At 52.6% G+C, this 13,523-nt stretch overlaps 1 protein-coding gene across 1 annotated transcript; it reads right to left on the reverse strand.

Moving 5' to 3' along the window:
• Positions 1-957: 957 nt before the first annotated feature.
• RBP3 (retinol binding protein 3) lies at positions 958-10,999 on the reverse strand. Its single transcript, XM_025284888.2, has 4 exons — positions 7,707-10,999; positions 5,308-5,498; positions 3,208-3,350; positions 958-1,729 (listed from the first exon to the last, which is right to left on the reverse strand). Exons 1-4 carry the CDS (start codon positions 10,752-10,754, stop codon positions 1,251-1,253), a joined length of 3,861 nt encoding a protein of 1,286 aa, XP_025140673.2. The 5' UTR covers positions 10,755-10,999; the 3' UTR covers positions 958-1,250.
• Positions 11,000-13,523: the final 2,524 nt, after the last annotated feature.

Consider the following 13,523-nt stretch of genomic DNA (forward strand, 5'->3'; position numbering starts at 1 on the left):
TGGAGGTCTCTTACTTTTGGTCCCTGTGACTCTAGCAGAGCAGGGTTGCATGGTCCCAGGACATCAGCTAGAGGTGTCTCATTTCCCCAGGCCACCGCTGGGCTCCAGGTCTCCTCCCAGGGCTGGCCCAGATCCAGGGGAGTTCTTGGGCTCTGCCTGCCTCAAACTTCTCACCCTGTTAGGAGTCAGCTCGGTTGTCAGAGCTGGCACAGTGACAGGCTGCACTTGGACGAGCTGGGCAGGTTCCCAGACTGCCACCCAGGGCCACTCTCTCCTCTGACAGCAACACTGCATGGTGGGAAGCTTCATGGCATCAGAGCTCATTTTTGAGTCCGTGGCAGAAGCAGGAGAAGCGGTCATGGGAGGAACGTGCAGGAAAGATAGATTTATCGTGTACAATTGGATTGGGAGGGTTTGGGGCAGAGAAGAGAGGATTACAAAGCGACCTGAACTTGTGTTCGCGGGTCTGAGAGCAGCTACCTGGAGGAACACGTAGCTTTTCAGCTTGATAGGTGTGTGTTCATTGTGTATCCACTGCCCGTGTCAGGCGCCATGCCAGCTGGCAGCAGTAGGACACGAGCTGAGCAGGACATCCCTGTCCCTGAGAGCAACACAGCATGATGGGGACAGACGTGGTCCCAGGCAGAGGGAGAGAGGCGCTCTAATGGGGAAGACGCAGGCTCAGGGAGGACAGAAGGGACAGTGCAGAGAGGGAGTGGGCGCTCCGGACCCCTGGGCCTGCACTGTGCCACACGGGAGCCTCCAGCTGCAGGTGGCTGCTGTGAGCTGGACCAACGTGACATGTGCTGATGGAAAGGTACAAGCATCGGCCACATACCCGATCTCAAAGACTTGGTGCAAAAGCATCCCAATTCATAGTGATTTTTGTATTGAGTATACATTGAAATGATATTACTGTGAATATAGTGAGTTAAAGTACACCATTCAAATTAATCTTACCCGCTTCTTTGTACTTTTCTTAAACGTGTCTACCAGAAAATGTACATGTGCCTAGCATCTGTGGCTCACATTATGATGCGATTAGACCGAGATGCTCTAGTTGACAGCGTGAGGACCAGGGGTTGGTGATTAAGAAGCATGGGTGGGGATAGATTTGGATTTCACTTCCCTGCAGGGGATTGACTTCGAAGGGGATGAATTTCCTGTCCCTAGGTGTTCCAACAGAAAGGATGCTGGCAGTTGGGAAGAGACCAAATGTATGAGCTCCAAGGGTAGCTGCGATTCTAAGCCTAACCAGACTGCAGCAGGCCCCTTTTCTGCCCACTGGGGGCCTCAGTGAGGACCTCAGGCCTGACTACCCCTTGGTTGCGGCCCAGAGATCCCGCCCTTCCCTGGCTCTGCCTGTGGTGGCCCTTGCGGCGGCCATGCAGGCGTGGGCTGCGCCTCACCCTTAGCAGAGCGTGCTGGAGCATCTCCTTGGCTCTGGTAAGGGCGGCATCTGCAGGAACAGCCACGTCAGGTACCACGCCCACCCCTTCCCATGAGCTGCCGTCTGCAGCCCCCACTGAGCGGGCAGTGGGGATGGTGATGTACAGGTCAGTGTCATCCACGTGGTAGGTTTGCGGTGGCTGGCAGCCCCCACTGGTCACCTCTCCGATGACCAGTGCTCGGCCCAGCCTCTTCATGATGTAGGTGAATTCCTCTGCGGCACCGGCAGTCAAACTGCTGGTCAGAATGACCATACTCTTCTTGGAGCCATAGCGTTCACCTGCAAGATACAAGACCCTTCAAAATAGGAGTCAAATCCCCACGCTGGGTACCGGTCTTCTCCAGACTGCCTCAACTCAGAGAGAGGGGGGTTGGTTCTGTATCCTCATGTCTGCATGTGATTCACTCCACCTTTCTGAGCCCCAGTTTCTGCATCTGTAAAATGAGGATAAGGATGTGTGCCTGATCCTGAGCATGCAAGTGCTTGAGAGTCTTTTTCACCAATGATGGGAAAAGGCTTGACTGACTTACCTGAGAGAAGGGCTAACCTGACCAGACTCTTTTCACTCTGGACCCCCAGAAGAGCCACGGTTGTGATTTAATGGTGAGAACCTCTAGGACAGTGATGTCCAATAGGAATGCAACATGAGCCTAAATGCAAGCCAACAATGTCATTTCAAGTTTTCTAGAAACCACGTTAAACAAGTAAAAGGAAATTGATAAAATGAATTTTAATACTGTTTTATCTAACTCCATGAATCCAAAATATGCTCCTCTCAAAATTTTTAAACAATAAAATTATTGAGATATTTTACATCCTTTTTTTCATAAAATCTTCAAAATCTTGTGTGCACTTAACACTTAACACATTCCAATCCATGCGGGGCATGTGGCTCCCATATTGGACGTGGCAATTCCTGGGCTCCATGGTCTGCAGATCTGGTTTTAACTTCCAGTCTTGAATATCTATTTAAATTGAGAACTCATCTGGTCCTGATTTTTATTTACATTTTATAATATTATTGAATGTGTATCTTGGAAGATTGCCCCCAAATGCTTGTGTGATAAGAAAATGTGCAAATGAAAATTGCAGAGCACTTTTCTGATTAGATGCACCACCTCCGTGGGTTTCCCAGCCCCTTCCTGTCAGATGGGCATCCCGGTTCCTTGGTTTTGCAAGCTAAGCAAGGGAGACAGAGCCAGGCTATCCCCTGGGATGTGAGCGGGAGACCGGTGGTTCTGTAAAGCGTAGGGGCTGTACTGCATCCTCCAGCCTCTGCTCTGGGCCCAGGGCAGGTAACAGAAGGTTCATTAGAGTTACGAACTTTCTTCAGGCAGATGGGCTGGGCAGCTGCTGAGAGTTCAGATAAGGTGGAAAACCGCTGGAAACCCATTGGGATTTGGTTAGGAGCAGGGGATCCTTCTGGCTCTACATTTGTCTTTCAGACTGATGGTTGCCATGGCAAGAACGACAGGCATTTTGGTTTTAGACAAACCAATGTTCAAATTTTGGAATAATCATTAGCTGAGTGACCTTAGACAAGGTAGCTGACTTAGTTAGAACTCATTTTTCTAGTCTAGAAAATGGGCATAATGGTAAATGTTTTGCAGGGATTGAAGGTCTCATGCACAGAGTGCATGGAATAGGACAGGGGTTTTATATTCTGGCTATGAGTACTTTTACCTGAACCCAAACTGTCTTTCCTTGATTTCTCAGGAGCTTCTAGAATAATAGGAAGGAAAGCCTTCTGCACTCACCTTCAAGCTGAGAAAGCGTCCAGAGCTCACTGACAGAGTCGTTGGGCCGGTTGTAGATTTTGTCCAGCAGAATAGGTGGGCCTTCGTCGAAAAAGTAGGAGCACAGGGCAGATATAGAGGAGGTGGGGCCACCGATGTTGAACCTGAAGGAAGGGAAAAGTTGCCCACTAAGGGCTGGAACCCACGGGAAGCCCTTGATGCCCCCAGGGGGCCCAAATCCTCGCCCTGGGAAGGGTTCTTAATTACAGGCAGCCTAAGTATGGTGCCCTTTCCTTATCTTACAGAATTCTTTGATTGGCATTTCCCAGAGTACAAGATTCTTGAAAACAAGAGACTTTGTGGTCAAATTCGTTTAAAAAAAAATACTACATAACAGACCCATTCTTTCTGTTCATGTATTAATACGTTATGTGATACATATTGTATGTTATATTAAAGGCTCTGACAAGTCCTGCAGCTTGGAACTTGTTGATAAATTTCCTCAGCTTACTGACATGGACTGCTCCCCTGAACTCATGCTGCCTGTGAGTGGTGCACATTTTGAGAACACTATCTTCCCAGGTTCATGCTTGCAATTTCACAGTCCCCACTGGGCATCTTAGCTGAGATGTCCTAACAGGGCATTTAGTGGGGTGGAGTCTGTCCTTGACTGGTGTTCAGAGCTGTGGGACTGCACCGCGGAGCCTGTGGTCATTCCAGGCCATTTGTATATGTCCCACTGCGTGACTTCTCTGGCCCCTGTCTCCTTATCTGTGAAACAAGGAGTCCAGCAAGGAATGCCGGCAACTGCCTTAGCAGTGTATTAGCAGTCTCTTCTGGTTGATGGTCTAGGATGGCCTGGATGGGCTCAGGGCCCATGACTTCAGCATCCGAACCTCCAAACTGTGGTTTGGAAGGATCTTTAAGCAAAGCACACCTGTGGGATGGGCCTCCTCTGTAAAAAAAAAAAAAATGTGGACTATACTGTTAAGCTGGTGAAGGACGGGAGGCCTGGCATGCTGCAGTCTATGGGGTGACAAAAAGTCCGATACGACTGAGCGACTGAACAACAAATAGTTAAGCAGAAAGAGATTTAGCATGAGGGTCATTTGGATGTTCAATAGAGCGTTTGAAGAATAAAGTCATTAGAGACACCACAAGTTCTGACATAGCCAAACCCAAGCCCTGGGAGTTTCTCTTCCACGGAGGGGAACCCACCTCTGTGATCCAGCGCCACCTAGTGACAGTTAAGAATTACAACAGTATTGCAAGCCAGCGACCAGAGTTCTCTCTTGGTCAATCCAGCAGCTGGGGGTGGGGGCAGTGCCCATTTCCCCGGGGAGCAGGCTTCCCTCCTCCCAGTGCCCGTGAAAGGTGCCCAGGGCAAGTCCACTGATGGTCCTGGGAGTGAGGAGAGGGCTGGCCACTACACACGGGCATTCTTCTACCCATTATCCTCCTAACTCCCCTCCCCCAGCTCTAGGAAGGAAACTCACGCATACCTTCACAGAAGCAGATGGGAGGTCTAGTTGAAAGCATCCCTTCAGCAATAATTTTGTGATGTAAAGAGTTCTTTTTGCAACAATAGTGGCTGAACTGTAACATTCTGACTGGGCCATTGGCTTTATGATTCTCATGACCAGGGTTGTCCTGCGCTGATTTTGTAAGATATGAGACGCAAGCATAGGAGGAGGCCTAGCTCTCCCAAACGTGGCTGATCATCAGAGTCACTTGGATGATGCTTGTCAAATATACTAGTCACTGGGTCTCACCCCTGGGGCTTTGGATTCGCAGGGATTTGGATTCAGAAGGACCCTGGACTCAGTGTTTTTAAGGTCACCCTTCCCCTCTCTCCTCACTGAATCCTATGACCAGGGACATTTGGGGACCACCAGACTGGCCCAGCGCTTCTCAGCCTAGAATGCACATTGAGGCCATGTGAGCTTAAAAACTACCAGTAGTGGGGCCCCATCCGGCCAATTACACCAGAACCCCAGGCTAGCTGGCCTGAGCCCCGACAGCCAGGTGCTCCCCTTGGTCCCGTCCTGTGTCCCAGAGTCCTTTCTTTCCTACCATGCTCATGGCTTTGACTGTCCACAGCAGCTGCCCAGGCCCACTGACCTCATGTCGACAATCAGAGCATCCGTGTGTACAATCTTCTTCCAGACGTGCTCCACCAGCAGCTCGGAGACCTGGGTGAGCAGCTCACAGTCCCCAAACATGTCAAACCTCAGGTAGCCAACATTGCCCTCCAGCACGTTAGTGTGGAAAGAGAACTTGATCAGGTCTTCAAAGGCTTCAGGGGAAGGGATCTGAAAGAGTGGGAGGTCAGCTCCATGTCAGGAAAGGAGACATTTGAAAGCTCACTTGTTTTTTAGGGTTTTGATTACTTTATTTCTTTATTTCATTACTGATCATGGACCTTAAATGGACAACCACCTCTGCTAAAGAAGAAAGTCCACGTCCAACTCTTCCATAGCTGTGGTTCCCTGTTCTGCCAAGCCCCGCCCGGCGTATGTCACTTCTGCCAGATACAGTGAAAGCTCAGATCTGAAAGTGGGTGCCATGGAGTTCCTTTACATCATGAGAAATATTGATGGCACAGGAAGGGAGCTAACATTTCGTAAGGAAGTAGTGGGTTCCAGGGCCTTTCCTGATGGTACCTGGAAAGTTAAATGGGTAGTGGGCCTGGGATGTGAATCCCATGTGTGATCAGCAGCCTCCTTACAGGGAATGCTCATGGGTGCCAACTCCTCAACCTGGCATCTGAGTTGAGAGACCCAGGCACAGTCTCCACTCTGACTTCCCTGAGCTCCCCAGATACTTTTTGTCTCTGAGTTCATCATCCCCTCCCTCCCCGAGGCAGGGAGGGAAGGCATGAACTACAGGGCTCTTGAGTCTTTACCAGGGATCTGGATCTGGGCTGAGCACAGTGTAGAAGTTACTGTAGAGAAGACACTATTATCCTCATCTTTTAAATTAAAAACAAACAAACAAACAAACAAAAAAAAACAAAGCACAGAGTGATTAAGTAACTTGCTTAAGCTTATATAGCCAGCAAGTGGTAGAGCTAGGATATGAATCCATACAAGGTGACTCCAACCCAAGAACACCCCTGCTGACTTCACGACCCCTGCCTTCCAGACCTTGAGCTGATCTCAGTCACAAGTTCTCTGGCCACTCTCCCGTGTTCTCCTCCAGGCCTCAGTCCCGCTTTTGGTAAAATGAGATGACGATTCAGTCGTAGAGGCTTTAGGTGCCTCAGCCCTCTGATTTTCAGCCACAGCTGACAGGGTCCTGCCTCTGGCACCCTTGTCTTTTTCTACTTCAGGATCTTCTCCAAGCTGCTCCAGAGCCTGAGCGAGTTCGTGTTTGGGGGTGACTTTCAGCTAACAGGGGATGGAACTACTGAGTCCCATCTGCAGAGGGACAGCTCCAGGAGGCACTCTTCACACTTGTCAGGGTGCTATTGGACTCTTCAGAAACAATAGCCTCAATAATGGACTCACCAATTGGACTCCATCCAATTCACCCTGCTCCCTCACTCCAGCTTCAGCAAACATCTCCCACACCAACTGCCTTGTCTCAGGTCCTGCCTTCAAAGGAACCAGGACAAATGCTCCCTGCTTAAGTGTTGTGGCCATGCAGTGAAATAGTAGATGATAAAGGCCGTGGAGAGGTGTTGTAAAGCTGTTTTGATGGAGCTCTTGTTGACAGGAGAGCTTGCTGAGGCTTGCGGCGTACTTTGGCCCCTGATCTGCAGAATTTTTCTCTCATCCACCCTGCGGCAAACCTCCTTAGCCTTGATTTACCCAGATCTGCAATGCTGACATCAAATATTTTGACCACACAGCTTCACTCAGAATTTCCCATTCTGTTGGCCCTTGTATCTAGGCACACACTCACCCAGCATGACACCTTTGGGAGACAGTACTTGGCAGTCAGTGCCCCACCAAGGCAGCCTCACCTCAGGAGTTGTCTAGGCTGGGCACCAGCACCCCTGGGCCTGTCCCCAGGCTCCATGTTCTAGCTCCAAGGCAAATGTGAGGCCAGGGCCACTGCCTGATTCCCTGTCTCCATCCCGCCGACTCATTCACAAAAACTGCAGTTCCCCCAAGGCAGACAGGTGACGTGGATGGACACAAACCCCACATTTCTAGGAGAGGAACTCATGGGGACCTCATGTGACTTAGCAACCTCTTTCTCTAACACCAAAACAAAGAGAAATTCTGCAAACTCTTGCTTTTTACCCAGACAAGAATGAAGTTCCTTCTGTACTAGCGTTTTTCAACATGAGCTTCTGTGGATACTGATGTTCTACAGAGGTGGTCAGGGACCTCATGAGCACGAGGAGTGGAGGACAGGGTCAGAGAGAGGAAAAGATTTGACTGGTGAAAACTTTAACATGAAAACAAGTCTGGAAGCCATTGCCTTGAACCCTGCACAGAGTCCTGGATGTGTGGACAGTTGATTGACTTCCTCATGGGACCATGTGGGACCAACTCTCCCTTGAGACTCACCTGCATGGGTACAATTCCAGGAATGCGGTCTTTGGCATCCTCAGGTATATGAGCTGTCTTCAGGTGTGGGTCCCCGGACAGCACCTGCAGGTCGGCTTGCAGCAGCTCGGCGAGGGCGGCTTCTGAGGTCACCCTGGCATAGCGGCTCTGCAGACCACTCAGTTCGGCTGCCATCTTGACTCCCAGCTCAGGGGAGGCGTAGTTATCCGCTACGAGCTTCCCAGCTGTCTGCAGCACAGTGGGCACCTTGGCACGCAGGGTCACTATGTCCCGGGCTGTGGAGAGGGCCACGCTCATGGGCACAGTGATGTCTGGCTCCACCCCAGCCAGATCCCAGGCCTCGCCGGTGCTGGCACTCATGGCCATCTGCGTGGGCATGGAGGCATATAAGGAGCTGCTGCCCACCTGGTAGATGCCCACGGAGAGTGCCCCTCCGGCCGTGGGCTCCCCGATGATGGTGGCTCGCTGCAGATCCTGCATGGTGTGAGCGAAAGCCTCAGCCGCTGAGCCACTGGTGTGGCTCACCAGAACGTAGAGGTCCTTGTGGGGGCCGTAGCGCTGGCCTGTAACTTGGGGCAGGGTCCATACCTCTGTGACCCTTGACGTGGCCCTGTCAAAGACAGAGTAGAGGTGCCGGCGGGGCTCTGCCTCGAAGAAGTAGGAGCAGAGCAGCGGCACAGCTGTGGAGTAGCTGCCGGGGTTGTAGCGCAGGTCGACCACCATCGCGGCCGTGCCCACCAGCTTCTGCCACACCAGCTGCACCAGCTGCGGCCCGACAGCCTTCACCGTCTCCAGCTCAGCCATGGCGTCGAAACGCAGGTAGCCCAGCTGGCCGGGCAGCACCTCAGTCTTGAACAGGGCCTCAATGAGATAGGAGAGCTCCTCTGGGGAGGGGACAACAGGAGGTGGTGGGGGCACCTCCTCAGCCACCATCTCGCCGGGGCTGTGGAACACCAGCAGACGGTGGTCCCCAGACATCTCCTGCAGGTCGGCCGTAAGCTGGGAAGCCAGCGAGTCCAGGTCCACGGCGGTGCGGTAGGCCCCCTGGGCCAGCTTGGCTCGCAGCAGGGCACCCATCTGCCCCACGACCTCTGGCCGAGCGTAGTGGGCCTCCAGCAGGTGCCCTGTGCCCTCCACCAACTCCCCCAAGCTTCGGTGGAACTCCAGCACCTCCTGGGCTCTATCTAGGGCTTCCTCGGCCAGCACAATGGCGTCGGGGACCACTCCGCCCCCCAGCCAGCACTCGCCATGGTTGTCGATGAAGGTGAGCACAGGCACCGTGAGCGCCAGGCCGCCCTCGGGCGTCTCCAGCAGGGATACTGTGTGTGTGTGCAGCAGGCTGCCCGCAGTGATCTCGCCCACCAGCGTGGCCCAGCCCAGTGACTGCATGAGGAAGGCCAGCTCCTCGGCTGCGGTGGCGGTGCGGTGGCTGGTGAGCAGGTACACGCCACGCTGGGAGCCGTAGGGCCGGCCCAGCAGCTCCGTCTGGCTGAAGTGCTCCTGTGTGACGTTGGTGCGCCGGTCGTAGGTGGAGAAGAGGCGCACGGGGCTGGCGTCAGGGTTCTGGAAGTAGGAGAGCAGCAGGGGCACAGCAGAGGATGGCCCCCCAGGGTTCTGCCGCAGGTCCATGATGAGGTGCTCCGTGTCCTGCAGGGGCTCCCACACCTGGTGCAGGATGTACGGGCCCAGCACCTCCAGGACAGAGGCATCAGCAAAACTGTCGAAGCGCAGGTAGCCCACGTTGCCTGGCAGCACAGACACCTGGAACACGGAGTCCACCAGAGCCCGCCGAACAGCCTCGTCCTCGGGCACTTCGGGGACCGTCTCTGGAGCTTCTTCAGCTTCCTCCTCAGGCCCAGAAGAGGCTTCTTTGGGTCTGACCACCTGCACCTGGAGCCTGGGGTCCTCAGAAACAGCCTGCAGGCCAGTGTTAAGCTTAGTGACCAGATCCTCCTCAGAGACCACCGAGGACAGGTCCATGGCGGCCAGGTGGCTCAGCAGGGCGGGCACACGGTCCACCAGCGTGTAGTACTCACGCAGTGCCTCCTGAAGGCGCTGAATGACTCCTGGCAGGGCCCGGCGCAGCGTAAGAACAGCCAGGGCTTTCTCCAGGGCCTGCTCGGCCGGTGTCCCCACACAGGGCAGCACCCCGCTGCCCTCCCATGTCTGGCTGCCTTCACCCAGGGGCCCCAGGGATCTGGACACAGGCACAGTGAGAAAGAAGTCGGACTGGCCTACCCTCAGCTTCTGGAGGTCCAGAGCCCCCCCGACAGTCCGCTCGCCCACCACGATGGCCCTGCGCATCTGTTTGAGGATGTACGCGATGTCCTCAGCCACGCCCCCCGTGCGGCTGCTGGTGAGGACCACCACATCCTTGTCGGCACTGTACTTCTCTCCCAGGGCTTCAGGCAGGGTCCAGATCTCAGTGGTTGTATTGGAGGGGCGGTCATAGACGGTGTCCACATGCGAGACTGTGTTCCCCGGGTGCAGGTAGGAGATGACATAGGGGATGCCAGAGACGTGTCCCCCAGTGCAGTGCCGGAGGTCCAGCACCAAGGCGGAGGTGTTCATGAGCTTCCTCCAGACGTTGGCCACCAGGAAGCTCCTCAGCTTGCTCATCACCTCCTGGCCTGGGATGTCGTCCACCCGCAGGTAGCCCACATTGCCTTCCAGAACCTCATGGCGGAGGCCATCCTGCAGCCCTGCGATGATTTCCTCTAGTGTGAGGTTCGTGAATGCTGGAGCTCGCGGGGGGGCCTCGAGGGTGCTGGGCTCATAGGAGATGACCAGGCGAGGGTCATTCAAGGAGCTCTGCACCCCAGCTGTCAACACATGGGCCAGAGTCTGAGGGTCTGAGATAGACAGAATCTCCTGACTTTTGATGGCCTGCTCGATGGCTCCCTGCATCCCCATCAGGTTCTCTGGGAAGCAGTAGTTATCCAAGAGGACCTGGGCCATCTCCAGCACCAGGCTTGGCTGGAAGAGGTGTGCGGGACCAGTCAGGCCGCAGAGCAGCATAGGCAGGAGCAGGGCCCATTTTCTCACCATGGGGATCCGGAGGGAGGGCTGGCTCCTGCAAAGGAGCTCTCTTGACACCGTGCGCAAGGCAACAGCAACTCCCCTGTGCAGCTGCCTTTCTCGCTCGTCCTTCTCAGCTGGCGGACAGAAGGTCTGGGGCTAAACTCAGGAGTTGGGGTGTAGCTTCCAGCCTCGATAAGCCTTTAATCCTATTTAATTCAAGCTCGTAAGCCCTGAGGACTGGGGAGAAGGGGCGGAAGTGGCTTGACCCAGAAGGTATGTTGGGGTCTCATCTGGCTGCACCACCTCTGGTAGAATGACATGAATAACTTCCATTTGAATTCCTGCCATATGCCAAGCTCTGTGCTCCATACTTTATATGCAGATGGTTTTCATCCTGCAAAGGAGAGTTATTTACGTGCAAGTAAATAGCATTTCCCCTCTACACTGGATGACCCACACCACTGGAATTAGGGAGAACTCACTGGAGATCTGGTTCTGCCACCCTCTGTGGCCTTAGGGAAGTGTCTTACTTATTGTATAGACTAAGTGAGAAAATATGTGTAAGGTGCTTAGCATCAGGCAAGAAGGAAGCACTAAATTACTGATAAGGTTTCCGTGTTAGATAGTCTATTTTGCAGCTGAATAAAGAGTTCAGTAGCTACCAGAAGCCCACCGTCCTAGGTGTGAGGGGGATGTGACAGCCAGAAGAAACCAGTGGGGCCATAGTCACTCAGATCATGCCGAGGTTGAGTCTAAGCTTCCATCTGCCTCACAGCTTGTTATTCCCTTCCATAGGGAACTGAAATGGTGCTTTCATGTGACAGGAATGAAACGTCTGGACTTCACCACGGGGCATGGGGAATGGGATTGGTGATTCCAGGGCAGGAGAAGTTAGCTCTGAGATATAACAAGTATCCATTCTCCTGACTAGAGAAGACTCCCCTCCTGGTTGAGTGCCCAGCCCACAACCCTCTGTTTGCAAGGAGAATTGAGTTGGAGGACTTGGGTCTCTAAGGTCCAGGCCCCACAGGTATCCAAATCATTAGTCCCCAGTAAACAGCTGGACTTCTGCTCCTTTGCATAGAAGTGACATGGGTCCATCTTCTGACTGATTTATCACAGATTTCCAAGAATACGTACTACAGAGCCTAGACTCTGGAACCCCTGCTTTATGTCCCCATCCCTCTGGGCGTGGGCATTTCCTTCACATAACTGTCTGGATGATTATGGCTCAGAGTGTGGTCCACATAGCCAAGGAGAGTTGCCAGGCTCCACTCTCTTCCCTTAGCCCCGTTACCGCCAGGGTACCCTCCTGGGACCAGGCACGCATGTGCTTCAGCAGGCAGCCAGAGGAGGTGGTCTTGGGGCTGGGGGCCCTTCTCAGCACACTTGAAAGCCACAATCCGCTCTCTGGAAATCATTATCTGAGGATGTTTACCCAGTGGTTGATGAAGGCCAAAGAGGTCAATTAGCTAAACAAACATATTCTTAGCTCATGAGGATTTGTTTAATGCCCAAGTGACATATGGTCACATCACTCCACCATTTGCAGCCAATCAAGTGAGACTGATTTATTATAATAATAAGGCCTCCTTAGTCCCCACTGGGAAGGCTGAGCCCTCTGCTCCACCTCCACTTGGGGAACCACAACTCAGCCTCATCCTCTGAGGACACTTTTCTATCATTGCTTGAGCCCAGGCAGAGCCTCTGGACTAGGAAAGGTGGGGATGATGAGCAGAAATAAGAACCTCTTTGGAGAAAATGTTTCTCTGAGTTCTTATTAAAATGAAGTCTTAGAATGGGATACCTGGAGCTGGTGCCGGGCTTTGATTTGTGCAGATGGCCCAGAGCCTCAGGGAGGATGTAGAAGCAGGGCAGGGTCTGTGGCAAGTCCCTGAAGTGCTGAGTTAGTGCCTGCGAGGGGACGTGATGTGTCGTCCGTGGATGTGGCCTGAAGCCAGTGGGATAATTCTGTCCCCAGAACTCTCCAAGAGGAAGGGATGCCCCGGCCCCCAGATAAGGGGGATACGAGCAGGTGGTAGTGGGCTAAGGTGAGCATGTGGGAGCCAGGAGGATCTTCCCATCCAGCCCCTCCCAGCTTTTGGCCCCAGGGCTACAGAGAGTCCTGGAGGTGATCTCCAGGGCTGTGTTTGGAATTGGGATGGTTATAAGCCTCTGCCTCCCCCTCACTTGTACAGCACCCATGTGAGCAGAAGGGTCAGGAGTTATCCCCAAAGCCTACTGCTTTCTAAAGTATAGACCCCGATTAGGTGACCTGACTGGTTTTTGCCCTAGCTTCCTCAAAAGGGAAATAAGATAAGAAGAGACTCACAGCATTGTGAGTGCTGACTGTCAGCATGTGTAACAAAGGAGTCAAGGGGGCTGTTCTTTGTCTTGTTATTGATCAAGTAAGAATTATTTTGGCGATTCTAAATGTCTTTGCCTGATGTATGTGTTGCAAATTTTCCTCCTAGTCTGTGGCTTGCCTTTTCATGACCTTAACGGTGTCTTTTGAAGATTAAAAGATTTTTGATAGATCCCAATTTATCGATTTTTTATTTTATGATTCCTACCCTTGGTGCCATATTTAAGAAATCCTTGCTTATTCCAAGGTCACCAGTTTATCTTCAGTATTTTCTAGAAGTTTTAACCTTTATAATCCTTTTTGAATTAATATTTTGGTAGAGTATGTTAATTTTGTTGTATGAGGAAGGGGTCAAGATTTATTTTTTTTCCAAGTTGATATCCAGTTGATCCAACACTAGTTGTTGAAAAACCTTTCCTGTTCCATTGAAT

The sequence above is a fragment of the Bubalus bubalis genome, chromosome 4, assembly GCF_019923935.1.
Source record: "Bubalus bubalis isolate 160015118507 breed Murrah chromosome 4, NDDB_SH_1, whole genome shotgun sequence".
In the NCBI taxonomy this organism is placed as follows: Eukaryota; Metazoa; Chordata; class Mammalia; order Artiodactyla; family Bovidae; genus Bubalus; species Bubalus bubalis.